This window comes from Cherax quadricarinatus, chromosome 51 (genome assembly GCF_038502225.1).
Source record: "Cherax quadricarinatus isolate ZL_2023a chromosome 51, ASM3850222v1, whole genome shotgun sequence".
NCBI classification, from domain to species: domain Eukaryota; kingdom Metazoa; phylum Arthropoda; class Malacostraca; order Decapoda; family Parastacidae; genus Cherax; species Cherax quadricarinatus.
Window position 1 is genome coordinate 20,258,946 of NC_091342.1, and position 16,738 is coordinate 20,275,683.

At 38.4% G+C, this 16,738-nt stretch overlaps 1 protein-coding gene across 7 annotated transcripts in view; it reads left to right on the top strand.

Annotated features, from left to right (window-relative positions):
• The window catches only part of LOC128694541 (rho guanine nucleotide exchange factor 11), a 474,507-nt gene that overhangs the window by 101,970 nt on the left and 355,799 nt on the right, over window positions 1-16,738 (top strand). For all 7 annotated transcript variants that reach the window (XM_070095938.1, XM_070095936.1, XM_070095939.1 and 4 more), the window contains one exon: window positions 14,708-14,801. In XM_070095938.1, coding sequence (XP_069952039.1) covers window positions 14,708-14,801 — 94 coding nt within the window. The remainder of the gene's footprint in view (window positions 1-14,707; window positions 14,802-16,738) is intronic.

Consider the following 16,738-nt stretch of genomic DNA (forward strand, 5'->3'; position numbering starts at 1 on the left):
GGCTAAAATTTACTACTTCTCTCTCATGTCTAGGATCTACGTGTGAAATAGTGAAAGGGTTAACTCACTTTTTTATTAACACAGTGGCCATCTCCCACCGAGGCAGGGTGACCCAGAAAAGAGAAACACTTTCACCATCATTCACACATAATCACTGTCTTTGCGGAGGTGCTCCAGTACGACAGTTCAGATGTCACTCCAAACAGCAAATATCCCAAACCTCTCCTTTAAAGTGCAGGCATTGTACTTCCCACCTCCAGGATTCAAGTCCCAATTATCGGTTTCCCTGAATCCCTTCACAAAATATTAACCTGCTCGCACTCCAACAGCTTGTTAAGTCCCAAAAACCATTCATCTCCATTCACTCCTATCTAACATGCTCACACTTGCCTGCTGTATATCCAAGCCCCTTGCACACAAAACCTCTTTTACCCCCTCCCTCTGTCCTTTCCTAGGATGACCCTTACCTCCTCTTTCCCTCCATTACAGATTTATATGCTTTCTAAGTCATTCTATTTTGTTCCATTCTCTTTAAATGACCTAACCACCTCAACAACCCTTCTTCAACCTTCTGAATAATACTTTTAATAGTAATTCCACAGTGCCTTATAATTTTCACACTACAAATTCTCTGCATAATGGTTTGCACTACACGTTGCTCTTAGACACGATATCTCCACTACCTTCAGCCTCCTCCTTGCTGCAGCATTTACAACCCAATATAATAAAATATAAGATGCATAAAAGTTAAAAAAACATTAACCCTTTAACTGTCCAAACGTAGATCTACGTTCTTACCGCTAGCGTTCCAAACGTAGATCTACATTTTATTTTTCCTGCCTCCAAATTTGGCACGATTGGCCTGAGATGCCTGGTCAGCATAGAGTGTGTCTTAACACTCGGTATGTGCAGTATTAAAAAAATCTAGGACCACTTAGTACCTTGTGGGAGCACCAGTTCAATTGAGCGCCAGCTAGATCAAACAGCGCGGCAAACACCAAGGATTCACTGATGTCATGTATTAACACTCCCCTTTTAAGAGGAAAGTGTTGTTGACCCCGAGTTTAGTGGCTTTGAGGTGGATGTGGCCACAAGTGCTCACTGGAATATAAAAAGCTTCGATAATAACCCATGTGCAGCATTTGTGCAACACCCTTTCAACTCTGGTACCACTGATAGTGTCATTCTGCCAGAATGTCCTATAACCTATGCCCTAAGTAAAAAGAAAAAGTTCTGAAACGTGTAATGTGTGTTTAGCAGGCTGGCTGGCCGATTGGCTGTCTCTATCTCTGTCTGTATCTCTGTCTCTGTCTCTGTCTTTATGTCTCTATGTCACAGGTACACATACATAGATACAATTATACATAGTGTAAATTACCTAGGATAACCCAAGAAATCCAGGCAAAGTGTTATACTGTGCTTGTAGATAATATAATACATAATAAGCATGACTGGCAACTGGCAAATAATGTGCCTTTTCACTTGTTCAGGAATCAGATGTGATTGTGTGTTATACCAGTTGGTTCATGAGCAACTCTCTGAGACAAGAGAGAAGCAGACAGACAGACAGACACACACAGGCAGACAGAAACACAGGCATACAGAAAGACAGACACACACAGACAGACAGAAAGACACATACTCACACACACAGGCAGACAGAAAGACAGATAAGTAGACATAGCTAGACAGACAGACATATCTATGTGAAACTGTGAAAACAAATAAAGCCGGGGTTCCATGCAGCAGTGCACGATCCTCAAGTGTCACTCCACTGCTTACCCTGTTAGCAGTTTAATGACACTCATCATAACATCATGCTTCAAGGGGTTTCATATATACTCCAGCGTGTCTAAAACATTGCCAGGACCAATAAATACTTTGTATAAAAGAGAGTGCAAAACTTATAGGGGGATAAGTCTGTTGAGTGTACCTGGTAAAGTGTATGGTAGAGTTATAATTGAAAGAATTAAGAGTAAGACGGAGAATAGGATAGCAGATGAACAAGGAGGCTTTAGGAAAGGTAGGGGGTGTGTGGACCAGGTGTTTACAGTGAAACATATAAGTGAACAGTATTTAGATAAGGCTAAAGAGGTCTTTGTGGCATTTATGGATTTGGAAAAGGCGTATGACAGGGTGGATAGGGGGGCAATGTGGCAGATGTTGCAAGTGTATGGTGTAGGAGGTAGGTTACTGAAAGCAGTGAAGAGTTTTTACGAGGATAGTGAGGCTCAAGTTAGAGTATGTAGGAAAGAGGGAAATTTTTTCCCAGTAAAAGTAGGCCTTAGACAAGGATGTGTGATGTCACCGTGGTTGTTTAATATATTTATAGATGGGGTTGTAAGAGAAGTAAATGCGAGGGTCTTGGCAAGAGGCGTGGAGTTAAAAGATAAAGAATCACACACAAAGTGGGAGTTGTCACAGCTGCTCTTTGCTGATGACACTGTGCTCTTGGGAGATTCTGAAGAGAAGCTGCAGAGATTGGTGGATGAATTTGGTAGGGTGTGCAAAAGAAGAAAATTAAAGGTGAATACAGGAAAGAGTAAGGTTATGAGGATAACAAAAAGATTAGGTGATGAAAGATTGAATATCAGATTGGAGGGAGAGAGTATGGAGGAGGTGAACGTATTCAGATATTTGGGAGTGGACGTGTCAGCGGATGGGTCTATGAAAGATGAGGTGAATCATAGAATTGATGAGGGAAAAAGAGTGAGTGGTGCACTTAGGAGTCTGTGGAGACAAAGAACTTTGTCCTTGGAGGCAAAGAGGGGAATGTATGAGAGTATAGTTTTACCAATGCTCTTATATGGGTGTGAAGCGTGGGTGATGAATGTTGCAGCGAGGAGAAGGCTGGAGGCAGTGGAGATGTTATGTCTGAGGGCAATGTGTGGTGTGAATATAATGCAGAGAATTCGTAGTTTGGAAGTTAGGAGGAGGTGCGGGATTACCAAAACTGTTGTCCAGAGGGCTGAGGAAGGGTTGTTGAGGTGGTTCGGACATGTAGAGAGAATGGAGCGAAACAGAATGACTTCAAGAGTGTATCAGTCTGTAGTGGAAGGAAGGCGGGGTAGGGGTCGGCCTAGGAAGGGTTGGAGGGAGGGGGTAAAGGAGGTTTTGTGTGCGAGGGGCTTGGACTTCCAGCAGGCATGCGTGAGCGTGTTTGATAGGAGTGAATGGAGACAAATGGTTTTTAATACTTGACGTGCTGTTGGAGTGTGAGCAAAGTAACATTTATGAAGGGATTCAGGGAAACCGGCAGGCCGGACTTGAGTCCTGGAGATGGGAAGTACAGTGCCTGCACTCTGAAGGAGGGGTGTTAATGTTGCAGTTTAAAAACTGTAGTGTAAAGCACCCTTCTGGCAAGACAGTGATGGAGTGAATGATGGTGAAAGTTTTTCTTTTTCGGGCCACCCTGCCTTGGTGGGAATCGGCCAGTGTGATAATAAAAAAAATTATATTCCTAGTCAATAGTAAATGGCCAAGGCAGGTGTAAATGTTGACCTGTCAGTGTGTTTGTGACAATTTGAGTACAATTTCAGTACCAAATATTAGTGTCAACAAAGATTGGCTATGAAATCACAAGAACTATAAATTGTAATTATCAGAACATAAAAATTATGTAAAATAAAATAAAAACCAGAAGAAAAGGTATATTGGCAACATTTCTGCAAGCAGCAGGAGTCCATGTTGCCATCAGGTGAGCATCCAGTGCCAACTTTGTGGTCTTATATCTTGTAAGTACTGGTCCTAAATTTTATTTTAGGTTTTATTACACACAGAAAATTGCCCTCTTTAATTTAAAAAAGAAACAATTTTTTTTCCAGAATATTCGGAGCACTGGGAGAGTGAACGTAGATCTACGTTTGGACAGTTAACGGGTTAATAGTACATTATAAAAGCATTCAGTAAAATAAAAACTTGAAAAAATAAAAAGGAAAAATGGGACTTTCTCTTAAAAAAAAAATGAGTTTTATTCAAAAAACTTTTTTATATAAAATACCCATGCAGACTTTTTTTTGGCAACCCTGTGTATATGGTAGAATTATTATTGAAAGATTATGGAGTAAGACAGAGGAACACACAAGATTTAAGAAGGGATGTGTAGATCAAATGTTTTACAGTGAAGTATGTAGGTGAACAGTACTTAGATAAAGGTAAGGAACTGTTGTTACATTAATCTAGAAGAGTCATATGAAAGGGTAGAAAGGGAATCAATGTGACAAACGTTGCAGATGTATAGAATAGGCAGCAGGTTACTAAAAGCAGTAAATGAGATAATGATAGCAGATAGTGAGTTTCAGGTTTTGGCATGTAGTAGAGAGGGAAAATTTCCCAGCAAAAGTGGTCCTTAGACAGGGATGTGTGATGTCACCATGGTTGTTTAACATAATTGTAGATGATGTTGTAAAAGAAATGAATGCTAGGGTATTGGGAAGTGATGTGGGATTGAAAGATAATGAATCTGATACAAAATGCCAGTTGTCATGGTTGCTCTTTGCCAATGACACAGTTCTTTTGGGGATAATGGAAAGACATTTCAAAGGTTGGTGGAGAAATTTGAGAGTTAATGAAAGATTAAATATCAGATTTGAGGAAGGGAGTATGGAAACAGTGATTGTATTCATATATTTGGGAGTGAGCATGTTGGCAGATGGGTCTATGAAAGATGAGGTGAACCACAGGATAGACAAGAGGTAAAAGGTAGGTGGTATGTTGAGGTATTTGTGGAAAGAGAAGTTTATCTATTGCTGAAAAAAAGGATGGTGTACCAGAGTATACTGGTACCAGCACTTTTATGTGAGTGTGAGACATGGGCTCTAAACTTTTCAACGAGGAAGCTGGAGGCAGTAGAAATGTCAAATTTGAGAGCAAGCTGTAGTGCAAATATTATATGGGGAATTTGGAACTTGGAGATAAGCCAAAGTGAGGTTAGCAAAGGTATAATTCAGTGGGCAGAGGAGAGGTTGTTGAGGTGGGATGGGCATTTAGAGAGGATGAAATAGAATAGGATGATGATGAAGGTATGTTATTTGGGGTGGAAGGAATGTAGGGCAGGGATCCTCCTAGGAAGGGTTTGGGGGGGGGGATAAAAGGTTTTCAGTGCTTTGGGATGAGTATCCAACAGTCTCGTGTGAGCAAGTTAGACTGGAGTGAGTCAAGACACGATATCTCCACGATGGCTTGACATGCTGTTGGAGTGTGAGCAAGGTAACATTTATGAGGAGATTAAGAGGAACTGGTTAGTTGGACTTGTATTCTGGAAGTGGGAGTACAGTACTTGCACTCTAAAGGAGGGATGAGGATGTTGTAGTTCAGAGGGTAAGTTGAACTATAATGTCGGCATGCTTCTGGCAAGACAGTGATTGAATGAATGACGGTCAGTATGTTTCCTGTTCTTATTTTTATTTGGTGGGGGGGGGGGGATCACACTACCTCAGTGGAAGATTGTCAGTGAGAGACATGGGAGGAAGTGTAAAATACTCATTGAACAGTTGGGTTGCTATGGGCACAATAAGTTTATTCAAGCTGCTGCCAGCAGATATCAGAAACTCAGTCAGATAAAGTGGAAAAGTTATCAATCAGTCTTTGAAGGATATGTGGGCTAGTGGGCTCCAACAGCAACAGCTTGGTTGAACCAGCAATTAACAGAAAAGCATCTTGAAACCAATCACTGGTATAGCACAGATATAGAAGTAAACCACATGAATTGATTCTGAGAAGTATTGTGTACCACAAACAAGTCGAAACTTGAAAAAAAAAATGGGATCAACTAATTTTATAACACATTAAACAAGCAACAGCCACATCCAATACTGGGTTTTTGGGATGTGCTTGCTTTGCACACATTTTCATTCAGTTCATATCTAATTAAGCACTCATGCTCATAGAATTGTACTTAATGAAAGTCACTTCTTATTTGAGAAACAAATTGCCTATTATAGCTGTTTCAATGATATGAAAAAAAAAAGACTTGAAAATTTTCAGGAGCTGAATGGGAAAAAAAGGTTGGATTCATTTATTAGGATGATTCTCTATATAAATTTACCTTATTAACTGTTAATGCAGCATTTTACTTCCCCAACTCATACTTTTGGTGTCTTATTCAATTGTTCTTAGTCTTTATTTATTTAACAGTTCAAGGACTGGGTGAGGTTCAAATGCATGGCTTTATGATTTTTCGTAAATCACCAACAGTGTTATTTAGCAATGTTTGGGTTGAATGGGAACATGTATTTGGTGTCATATTCAAGTTCACAGACAAAAATATAGTTCATTGGGCAGTGGGAAAATCACATTTTAATTTGTTTAAAACTCGTGGTACAGTAATTATCTTATCTATATGTAATACACGTACAGTGGAATCTCTACTTACAAGTTTAATCCATTCCGTGACCATGCTTACATCTGGATTTGCTCGTTTGCAGAGTCAATTTTTCTCATTTAAATTAAGTGAAATGGAATTAATCTGTCCCATGGAATTCCAGGCACTACAAAATACTTCAGTAATTTCCCTAGTATCAACTCTGTGGCTTATTTATCTATCACAATTCATCTAATATGACATAATAAACAATATTAATAACATAGAAACATGATATATACTAGAATGAATGAAATATTACGTATGTGATTAGTGCTAGTGGAGGTGGCCGTTGTGCCGCCTCCGCTGTAGGGTGTATAGGGCCTCCACGGCGGCCATTCCTGCAGACCTTCCCTTGCTTTTATTATTACGGAAAACAGTGTTTGTAAGGCAAACTCCATTAGATCACTATGTACATAGTTTCATAAGGAAAACAACAATAATAATAATAATAATAATGATGTAAAGAAATTATGTACATAGTAATACAGCATTTACCTTGGAGATGGAGAAGAGATGCTGGGCACTTCGGCGTATACTAAATTATATGTAGTACGTACATATTATTATTATAATTATTATTATAGTAGTATTACACATTATTGTATTATTATGTATTATAATATTATTATACGTATTATTATTATTATGTTTTATTATTATTAATTAGTATGTACGTATTCTGATAATAATGACTTGTTTACCATTTGGAATTTTTATTCACACAAAAAATAGAATATTTATTGTTATGCAGACTTCTGCATTGTTGTTATAATTGTATAAATAATGTCATCCCATTCGTGACTGCATATTATACTGGCTAGTTGGACACACATTGGACAGTGAGGACGTTATTTGTTTACTCTTGAACATTGGCAAAAATCAAACATTTCCGCTACTTTGAGCTCAATTTCAAGGTATTTTTCATTGTGAAAACAATCAAAATCGTATCTGTTTCTGTAATATATCTTCCATTCTATCAAATGAGACCAAAAAAACGAGAATACAACCATAAAAGCCATATGAAAATATACTGCTAAGGGGCCGCTAATGGCCGAGAAGTGAGCTCCATTATTTATGGTCCTATTTCTTTCAATTTTGGTGTATGTTAAGAAGCATCTTTCCATCATACATTGCCCAAATTTCAATAAGATAGTCCAACAAACAAATGAGATCCAATTCCCTAGATCAAGAGCAAGAGCCCCTCACCAGAGTCAAGGAGCCTCCCTTGAGGCTCGCTCACATCTGGAAATTTCGCTCGCGTCTGGAAGCAAAAAATCGACCGAGTGACTGCTCGTATCTGGAAAAACTCACACGTGAATGCACTCGTAAGTAGAGGTTCCACTGTATATTTGTGAATATTATTGATTAGGTGTATGTAGTGTCTGTGCATGAAATTGTTGTTATGGGAGTTGTATGTATGGTGATGAATATTATAGACTCTCCTTTGTATTTTAAAAGTAATCTAGGAATTGACGTGCATGCCTGTACTTTTATTTACTTTACTGTAGTTAAAGATTAACATTATCAAGTGCATATTAATATTTATTAATCATTTGGATGCCTGATAACATAAGCAATAATTTGATATGCATATTGATTCTTTAATTTGCACTAACTTTTTACTAAATCTTGAATTTGTTTTCAAATAAGTTATAAAACAATTTAGTTTATTATGAAGTCATCTTAATTTAATTCACAAGTGAAACATTGTTTTTATTATTGGTTTATATATGCGTTAATCTGTAAAAAAAATCGATATTGCAATCATAAGTGTATTACATAGATTTTGCCAAGTATGAGTGGAAGCTTTTCTGAGTGTTGAGTGAAGTGTGTGACTGGATAATGATTGAAAGAGTACACAGAATAACACCAAATTCAGCAGTTGTTGAACAAGTGAATTTGTGAATGAGAGGTTTTATTGATGACATCTGTTTTGAGTAGCTAGGAAAATTGGCATGAAAGAAAAGCTGTAAGCTGTACAACATGTGCAGCTTATGCTAAAAGGAACATAGAATGGTTGTGGAAGGCATTGCATTATATGCAGTGAAGAGTCATATGAAGAATATGGTGTGTATAAAAGGTAGCACTGTACATGACACTTATTCTTTGAAAGTTGAGTGGGGATGTTGCAGCTTGAGTCATATTAGAACCAAGATGTTTGTGTCCTGCAAAAGGAAGGTAGGAAGCAGCAGGTGTGAATGTTCGTTCCTTTAGGTCAACCTTGTGTATGTATACCTCACAATAATTTCTCTATCTAGTTATATTTTTCATTATTTAAACCATTATATGGTATATTGCATGGTATTGTAAATGATGGCAATGGAACTAAAAAGAAATAAATGTACAGTATCCAACATGCATATTTCTGCAGTGTAAACACTGGCTCGTGCTACATCCTGCAATTGCCTCAGCTATTTTATTTATAATTTACAAACATGCTGTGCAGCAGCTGTTCCCTTGCATTATATTTTTGCAGTTATATTCATGTTGGGCCTAGGACAGTTGGAAATAACTTTTCAGGTAGAAATTTGTGGAAATTTATTAGTACATTTAAAATATGAGTGCTTTTGTTTGGCTACCAGAAGGCTGTTATCAGTTGTTAATTTTTTCTCCTGGCTTCAGCAACAAACTGAATTATATGAGTTCTGTTCAGTGTCTGTTCAGTTTTAATTAGTGTTTTATCTGTATATCTTGACACCCACTTCTTGGAATACTTCCTTTATATTCCAAAATCCACACCATATCTTCTTGACTTCCTCCTTATTTTCTTTCAGTAGTCCACCTTTCTTACAATATATTCCTTAATTGATTTTTTCTGTTAATTCTCTTATCCACCAATGTCATTCTTCATCTTCCTTTTACTGTATACTTATTTTTGCTCTCACTGAATAATAATTTTGCATAGCTGCTTTTCTAAAAACATGTCCAGATGTCTATCCTTGAATTTTTGTTCTTCCATACATACTGTAGTCTAGTGGGAAGGAGGAGCCAAAGGTGAGTGTGAAGTTGGGAGGGGAAAGGGAAGGGAAGGCAATGAGAAGGTTGAAAGGTAGCAGAGCAGTAAGGATGGTTGATAGTAGGATTCGAGTTACTTAAGGCAGGTAGAAATATTGTTTTGGAATGGTTGGTGAATTTGTTTGTTTATGAGAGAGAGGAAAATATCTAATGGTTAGTAGAGAGAGGTACAAAGTTTCTTCATATAAGGGAGAAAGTGATGAGACAGAGTAAGAATTATGAGGGGATATCAAAAGATCTAGGTGGATTTAGGATTGGAAATAGGTGTATGGATCAAGTATTTAGTTTAAACCATCAAAGTGACTAATATGTATTTAGCAAGGAGTTGTTTGTTGTAGTTATTTATTTACAGTAGACTGTCATTTAACACGAGTTTATTTGGCACGATTTGGGTGTAGCATGATTGAAGAATTGCGGCACAGTTTTATGTAACATGTTGTAAAGTTAATTTAACACGGTGGGAGGGGAAAAAATTTTAAGCGTGCTGACGCCTGCGGTTGGTTACACCATGAGTCAGTGGGGGAGACCTACTGCCACCCTCAGCCACCCACACCACCCTCCCAGCCTTCAGTTTGGTTCACTGTTTCTTTACATACTATTTTAATTGCCATATCTTAAATCTTACTGACTTGACCGAATGACTTACTGACTTGACTGAATAACTTACTGACTTGACTGAATGACTTACTGACTTGACTGAATGACTTACTGATTTGACTGAATGACTTGACTGACTGAATGAGTTGACTGACTGAATGACTTGATGGACTTACTGAATGAGGACCCTGAAACGGTGTCTAGAGCAGCTGATGCCCTACCGTCAGTTGTATAATGTACTGCAGGGTAAAATAGAACAGAAATCCATTACAGAATTTATGCACACTGGAGTACAACTATTGACTTCAGTACCAGAACCTTTACCATCCACCTCAGCCCAGTAGGGCCACAGCATAACTCTCCACTCTCTTCACAATCATTGACAAACACCAGCACCCACAATTTAAGGTAAGAAATACCATTATTTCTATTGCATTTGTAGTCTTAAGTAGTAAAAACAACATAATACATCATGACAATAAACAACAGTTACATATTCCTTTTATTTTTGTAAGATCTGTTGGTCCAAAAAAAGTTTGGCTTTTTGGGGGCTCCCAGGAACATAACCCTATTTTGTCCATGAGTTCTTCGTTCATCTAACATGGTTTTACCTAACATGGCATTTTCAGGAACGGAACTAGTACTGTGTTAAGTGACGGTCTACTGTATTAGGAAAAACATAAGGAAGGGGATAATCCGGTAGACATTACAGATGTGTGAAATATTGGGCAGGTTGTTAAAAGCTATATAAAGTGTTTTATGAGTAGGGCCAGGGTCTAGACAGGGTATAAGAAGTTAGGGAAATATTTTCCAGTGAAAGTGGGTCTTTTGCAGTTGTGTGATGTCATCATGGTGGTCTAACATATTTATAAATGGGGTTATAAAAGAAGTGGATACTATCATATAGGATAGAGAGGTACAGGTTTAAATAAAAAGGATTCTGGTATAAAGTAGGTGTTGTCACATTGGTACTTGCTGGTGATGTACTACTTCTGGATGATTTGAAAGAGCACTTGCAAAATTGGAGTAGGGAGTTTGGGAGGGTATATAATAGAAGGAAGTTGAAATTGAGCCTAGAACAAGGGTAAGAAGAAATCTAGCTAGTGAACAATTGGAGGAAAAGAGCATGGAAAGTACAGTGGACCCTCCGGATAACATGAATAATCCGTTCCAGAGAGAGTGTCTTATACTGAATCTGACTTAATCCGAATTAATTTTCCTTGTAAGAAATAATGGAAATCCAGTTAATCCATTCCAGACACCCAAAAGTATTAAACAGAATAATTTTTCTACACGAAATATACATTTCCCTACACAGAAAACAATGAGACATGCAGAGTAAAACATTACTAAAATGACACTTACCTATATTGAAGACTTATTAATGAGTGATGAAATGGGAGGAGGGGAGAGGATGGAGATGTATGTAGTATTGTTTGGAAGGGGAATCCCCTTCCATAAAGACTTCAGGTACCAAGTCCTTATCTGGGGTTACTTCCCTTCTTTGTTTTTTAATGCCACTAGGACCATCTTCAGAGTCACTGAACCCCTGTCGCACAAAATATCTGTCCAGAGAGCTCCGTTTCTGGCATCTCTTTAAGATTTCCCTAAAATGGGACACAACATAGTTATTGTAGATGTTGCCAGCACGGCCTGCAACAGCTGTCAGGGTGACGTTCATCCATAAATGTTTGCACATAAGAAAGCAGGAACACTGCAGCAGGCCTGTTGGCCCATACTAGGCATGTCCTTCACAAACCATCCCACTAACAGAATCGTATTTGCCCAACCCAATTTTCAATGCTTCCCAAGCAATAAGCTTTGATAATTCTATTCACTCATGCACAAGTCCCACTCAGGTGTGGGGAAGTACCCTGTCTGGTGTGTGGGGAAGTACCCTGGCTAGTGTGTGGGAAAGTACCCTGGCTGGTGTGTGGGAAAGTACCCTGGCTGGTGTGTGGGAAAGTACCCTGGCTGGTGTGTGGGGAAGTACCCTCTACCACCATCACTACCACCCTCTACTACCACCACTTTCCTATCTTTCTGAAAACTTTTTCTTGAATTCCATAGTGTTTCTCACCCTCTTTACCAAAGGGCTGGCACTAGAAGCTTTCTTTGGGTCCATAGTGGCTTATTTAGCAGTTACAAGCACTAAAAACAATGGAATAACACAAAATGTATCGCATGTACGTGTGGAATTGTCCTCACTGGCTGGTAAACAATGGCACATTGGCTGTACATGGAGTGTCTGGGCCGCTCATGGTGCATGGACACGTTCGGGACGAATGACTTTTACCTAGTTTAGCATCATTAACCGAGCCAATATTTTGACGCAAAAAGTTACTTAATCCGATTATTATTTAATCTGATGACCTCTTAATCCGGAGGTCCACTGTAGTGATGCATTTCCTTACAACCCCATCTATAAATACGTATATTGAACAACCACAGTGACATCACACATACTTGTCTAAGGCCCAGTAAAAGTAGGCCTTACACAAGGATGTGTGATGTCACCGTGGTTGTTCAATATATTTATTGAGAAGTGAATGCGAGGGTCTTTGCAAGAGGTGTGGGGCTAAAAGATAAATAATTTAACACAAAGTGGGAGTTGTTACACTTGCTCTTTGCTGATGACACTGTGCTTTTGGGAGATTCTGAAGAGAAGTTGCAAAGGTTGGTGGATGAATTTGGTAGGGTATGTAAAAGAAGAAAATTAAAAGTGAATATAGGAAAGAGTAAGGTGATGAAGATAAAAAGATCAGGTGACGAAAGATTGGATATCATATTGGAGGGAGAGAGTATGGAGGAGGTAAATGTATTCAGATATTTTGGAGTGGATGTGTCAGCAGATGGGTCTATGAAGGATGAGGTGAATCATAGAATTGATAAGAGGAAAAGGGTGAGTGGTACACTTAGGAGTCTGTGGAGACAAAGAACTTTGTCCATGGAAGCAAAGAGGGGAATGTATGAGAGTATAGTTATACCAAACACTTTTATATGGGTGTGAAGCATGGGTGGTGAATGTTGCAATGAGGAGAATGCCGGAGGAAGTGGGGATGTCATGAATGAGGGCAATGTGTGGCGTGAATATAATGCAAAGAATTCGTAGTTTGGAAATTAGGTGGAGGTGCGGGGTTACCAAAACTATTATCCAGAGGGCTGAGGAGGGGTTGCTGAGGTGGTTCGGACATGTAGAGAGAATGGAACAAAACAGAATGACTTCAAGAGTGTATAAATCTGCAATGGAGGGAAGGTGGGGTAGGGGTCGGCCAAGGAAAGGTTCGAGGGAGGGAGGTAAAGGAGGTTTTGTGTGCAAAGGGCTTGGACTTCCAGCAAGCATGTGTGAGCACATTTGAAAGGAGTGAATGGAGACAAATGGTTTTTAATACTTGACGTGCTGTTGGAGTGTGAGCAAAGTAACATTTATGAAGGGATTCTCGGAAACCGGCAGGCCTGACTCGAGTCCTGGAGATGGGAAGTATAGTCTCTGCACTCTGAAGGAGGGGTGTTAATGTTGCAGTTTTATAACTGTAGTGTAAAACACTCCTCTGGCAAGACAGTGATGGAGTGAATGATGATGAAAGTTTTACTTTTTCAGGCCACCTTGCCTTGGTGGGAATCGACCGATGTGTTAATAAAAAAAAAATTAAACTAGGAGTAATACTAAAATTATATAGCACTTTTTTTTTTTTTTACCTCAATTACCATCTCATGCCAAGGCAGGGTGACCTAAATAAGGGAACACATTTGCCTCATTCATTAAATCACTGTCCTGTAAGAAGTGTGCTGACATCACAATTCATGTAACCCTCTGACTGCAGCATCCCCACCCCTCCTTCAGAGTACAGGTACTGCTCTTTCTACTTTTAGACTCCAATCTGGCTAACCTTGGGCACCTTGCCTTGGTGGGAATTGGCCGATGTGTTAAAAAAAAAAATATTTGAGAGCTGGTGTGTTGGCAGATAGGCATTTAACAAAGTGGATCATAGAATAGCTGGAGTTTTGGGAGTCTGTGGAAAAAAGTTTATTAATGGATTCAAAATGGGAGAATATTTATCAGAATATAGGGGTTCCAACATTTTAGTGTGGATGCGAGGCATAGTTCTTGAATGTTGCAGCAAGATAAAGGTTGAAGACAGTAAAGATGTTGTGCTTGAGATCAGTGAATTATTATGTAAAGGAGTGAAGTAATTATATTGTGTGGTGATATGTAAGGTATAATTCAGGAAGTGGAAGAAGGTTTGTTGAGATAATCTGTGCATTTAGGAAAGATGGAGCAAGCCTGGTTGATGGAAGGTATAGGGACTGTCCTGAGATGGGTTGACAGGAGAGTGAGGAAGGCTTTATGAGGTAGGGGCTTGATCATCCAGCAGTTATGTATATGCATGCAAGTTTAATAATAAATGGAAACAAGAGGTTTGTAGGAGGGTGATCAAGGTGTAATATCTACAAAGCAGTTTAGGGAGATGAGTTGAGTGAGTGGTAGAAAGTGATGTAGTTATGGGCAAATGCAGTGTTATTAATGTCTATACATGTATGCATTTTTTGTGCGTGTATGTTAGAGAATGTATAAATTTGTGTATGGATTAATGAACCGGGAAGTGTTTTCCTTTTCTAATGAGAGAGATAGAGTTTATTGAGTTAATTACTTTTATTGAAGTGTTATATTTAGTTTGAGATTAATTTTGATGCACATAAGGATAACATTTTCTATATTTTGTATTCCAGTCTACGAGTTCTGTTTCGGAACCTGGGAGTCGTCCTCCATCTCATTACAGAGCTAAGTCAAGTCCTGATCCTCTTGGTCTTCATACCAGTACTGGTGAGTTATTTTTTTCAGTAGTTTTTGAGAACTCTGTTTGGTAATATTGTCATTTTAATTTTTTTTTCTCTCTCTCTCTCTCTCATTTGTGTTTGGGGATATTTAACCTTGAGAATGCTTAAGGGGGGCATTCTTAGTTCCCTTCTGTATTGAAGTTACTGACCACTTTACCTGAAAATTTTCTAGGCTTATCAATTATTGAGTTATATTGCATATAAAATTTCATTCTAATTAGAGCAATAGTTTTGGAACTTAATTTTTTCCCCAGAATGTTAAAATACTCTGCCTTCATAATTATGCATGTTTCACCATAAAATAATTTTTTATGGAAGGAAAGAAGGAAGGAAGGAAGGGTAGGGGTTAGCCTAGGAGAGGTTGGAGGGAGGAGGTAAAGGAGGTTTTGTGTGTGTGAGGGACTTGGATTTCCAGCAAGTGTGCATGAGTGTGTTAAATAGGATTGAGGGGAAGATAAATGGATTTTATGACTTGATGTGCTGTTGGAGTGTGAGCAGGGTAACATTTATGAAGGGATTCGGGGAAACCAGTTAGTCAAACTTGAGTCCTGGGTGCAGGAAGTACAGTGCCTGCACTCTGGAGGAGGGGTGTTGATATGGTAGTTTTTTAACTATAGTGTAGGCATGCCTTTGGCAAGACAGTGATGGAGTGAATGATGGTGAAAGTGTTTCATCTTTCATATTTTCTTTAAAATTTTTAAGACTTGATATGTGACAGGGTCTCAAAGAGCATGACTCTTTGAGTCATTAACAAAAATAGCAGATAAAATAAACTGATGAAATTATTAGAAAAAAATTCTTGAGTATTAGAACCTAAAACTTTCATTTATGGAAAATAATTGACAGGCTTAAAGGTTTTCTTCTTTTTATTTTTGGTAAGCTATACCAGAAAAGGGGTTACTAGCCCATTGCTCCAGGCATTTTACTTGACTTTACTACATGCATGGCTTGCGGAGGAAAGATTCTTATCCACTTCCTCATGGTTATAAAAGGAAAATAATAAGAACATAAATATGCAAGATTACAGGTATGTCTTGCTACTTCTACTTACACTTAGGTCACACTACACATACATGTACACATTTATTTATACACACTCATCTGAGTTTTCTTTGATTTTATCGTAATAGTTCTTGGTCTTATTACTTTTCCTTTTATATCCATGGGGAAGTGGAATAAGAATCTTTCCTCCGTAAGGCATGCGTGTTGTAAAAGTCAACTAAAATGCCGGGAACAATGGGCTAGTAACCCCTTTTCCTGTAAAGATTACTAAAAAGAATAAGAAGAAGAAAATTGTCAAAGTGGGAAGTCTGAATGTGCGTGGATGTTGTGCAAATGATAAGAAAGAGATGATTGTGGATGTTATGAATGAGAAGAAGCTGGATGTCCTGGCTTTAAGTGAAACAAAGCTGAAGGGGGTGGGAGAGTTTCAATGGAGAGGAATAAATAGGATTAGGTCAGGGGTTTCAAATAGAGTTAGAGCTAAAGAAGGAGTAGCAATAATGTTGAAGGATAAGCTATGGCAGGAAAAGAGGGACTATAAATGTATTAATTCAAGGATTATGTGGAGTAAAATAAAGATTGGATGTGAAAAGTGGGTTATAATAAGCGTGTATGCACCTGGAGAAGAGAGAAGTGTAGAGGAGAGAGAGATTTGGGAAATGTTGAGTGAATGCGTGGGGAGTTTTGAATCAAGTGTGAGAGTAATGATGGTTGGGGATTTCAATGCTAAAGTGGGTAAAAATGTTATGGAGGGAGTAGTAGGTAAATTTGGGGTGCCAGGGGTAAATGTAAATGGGAGCCTTTAATTGAGCTATGTGTAGAAAGAGATTTGGTAATAAGTAATACATATTTTATGAAAAAGAGGATAAATAAATATACAAGGTATGATGTAGCACGTAATGAAAGTAGTTTATTAGATTA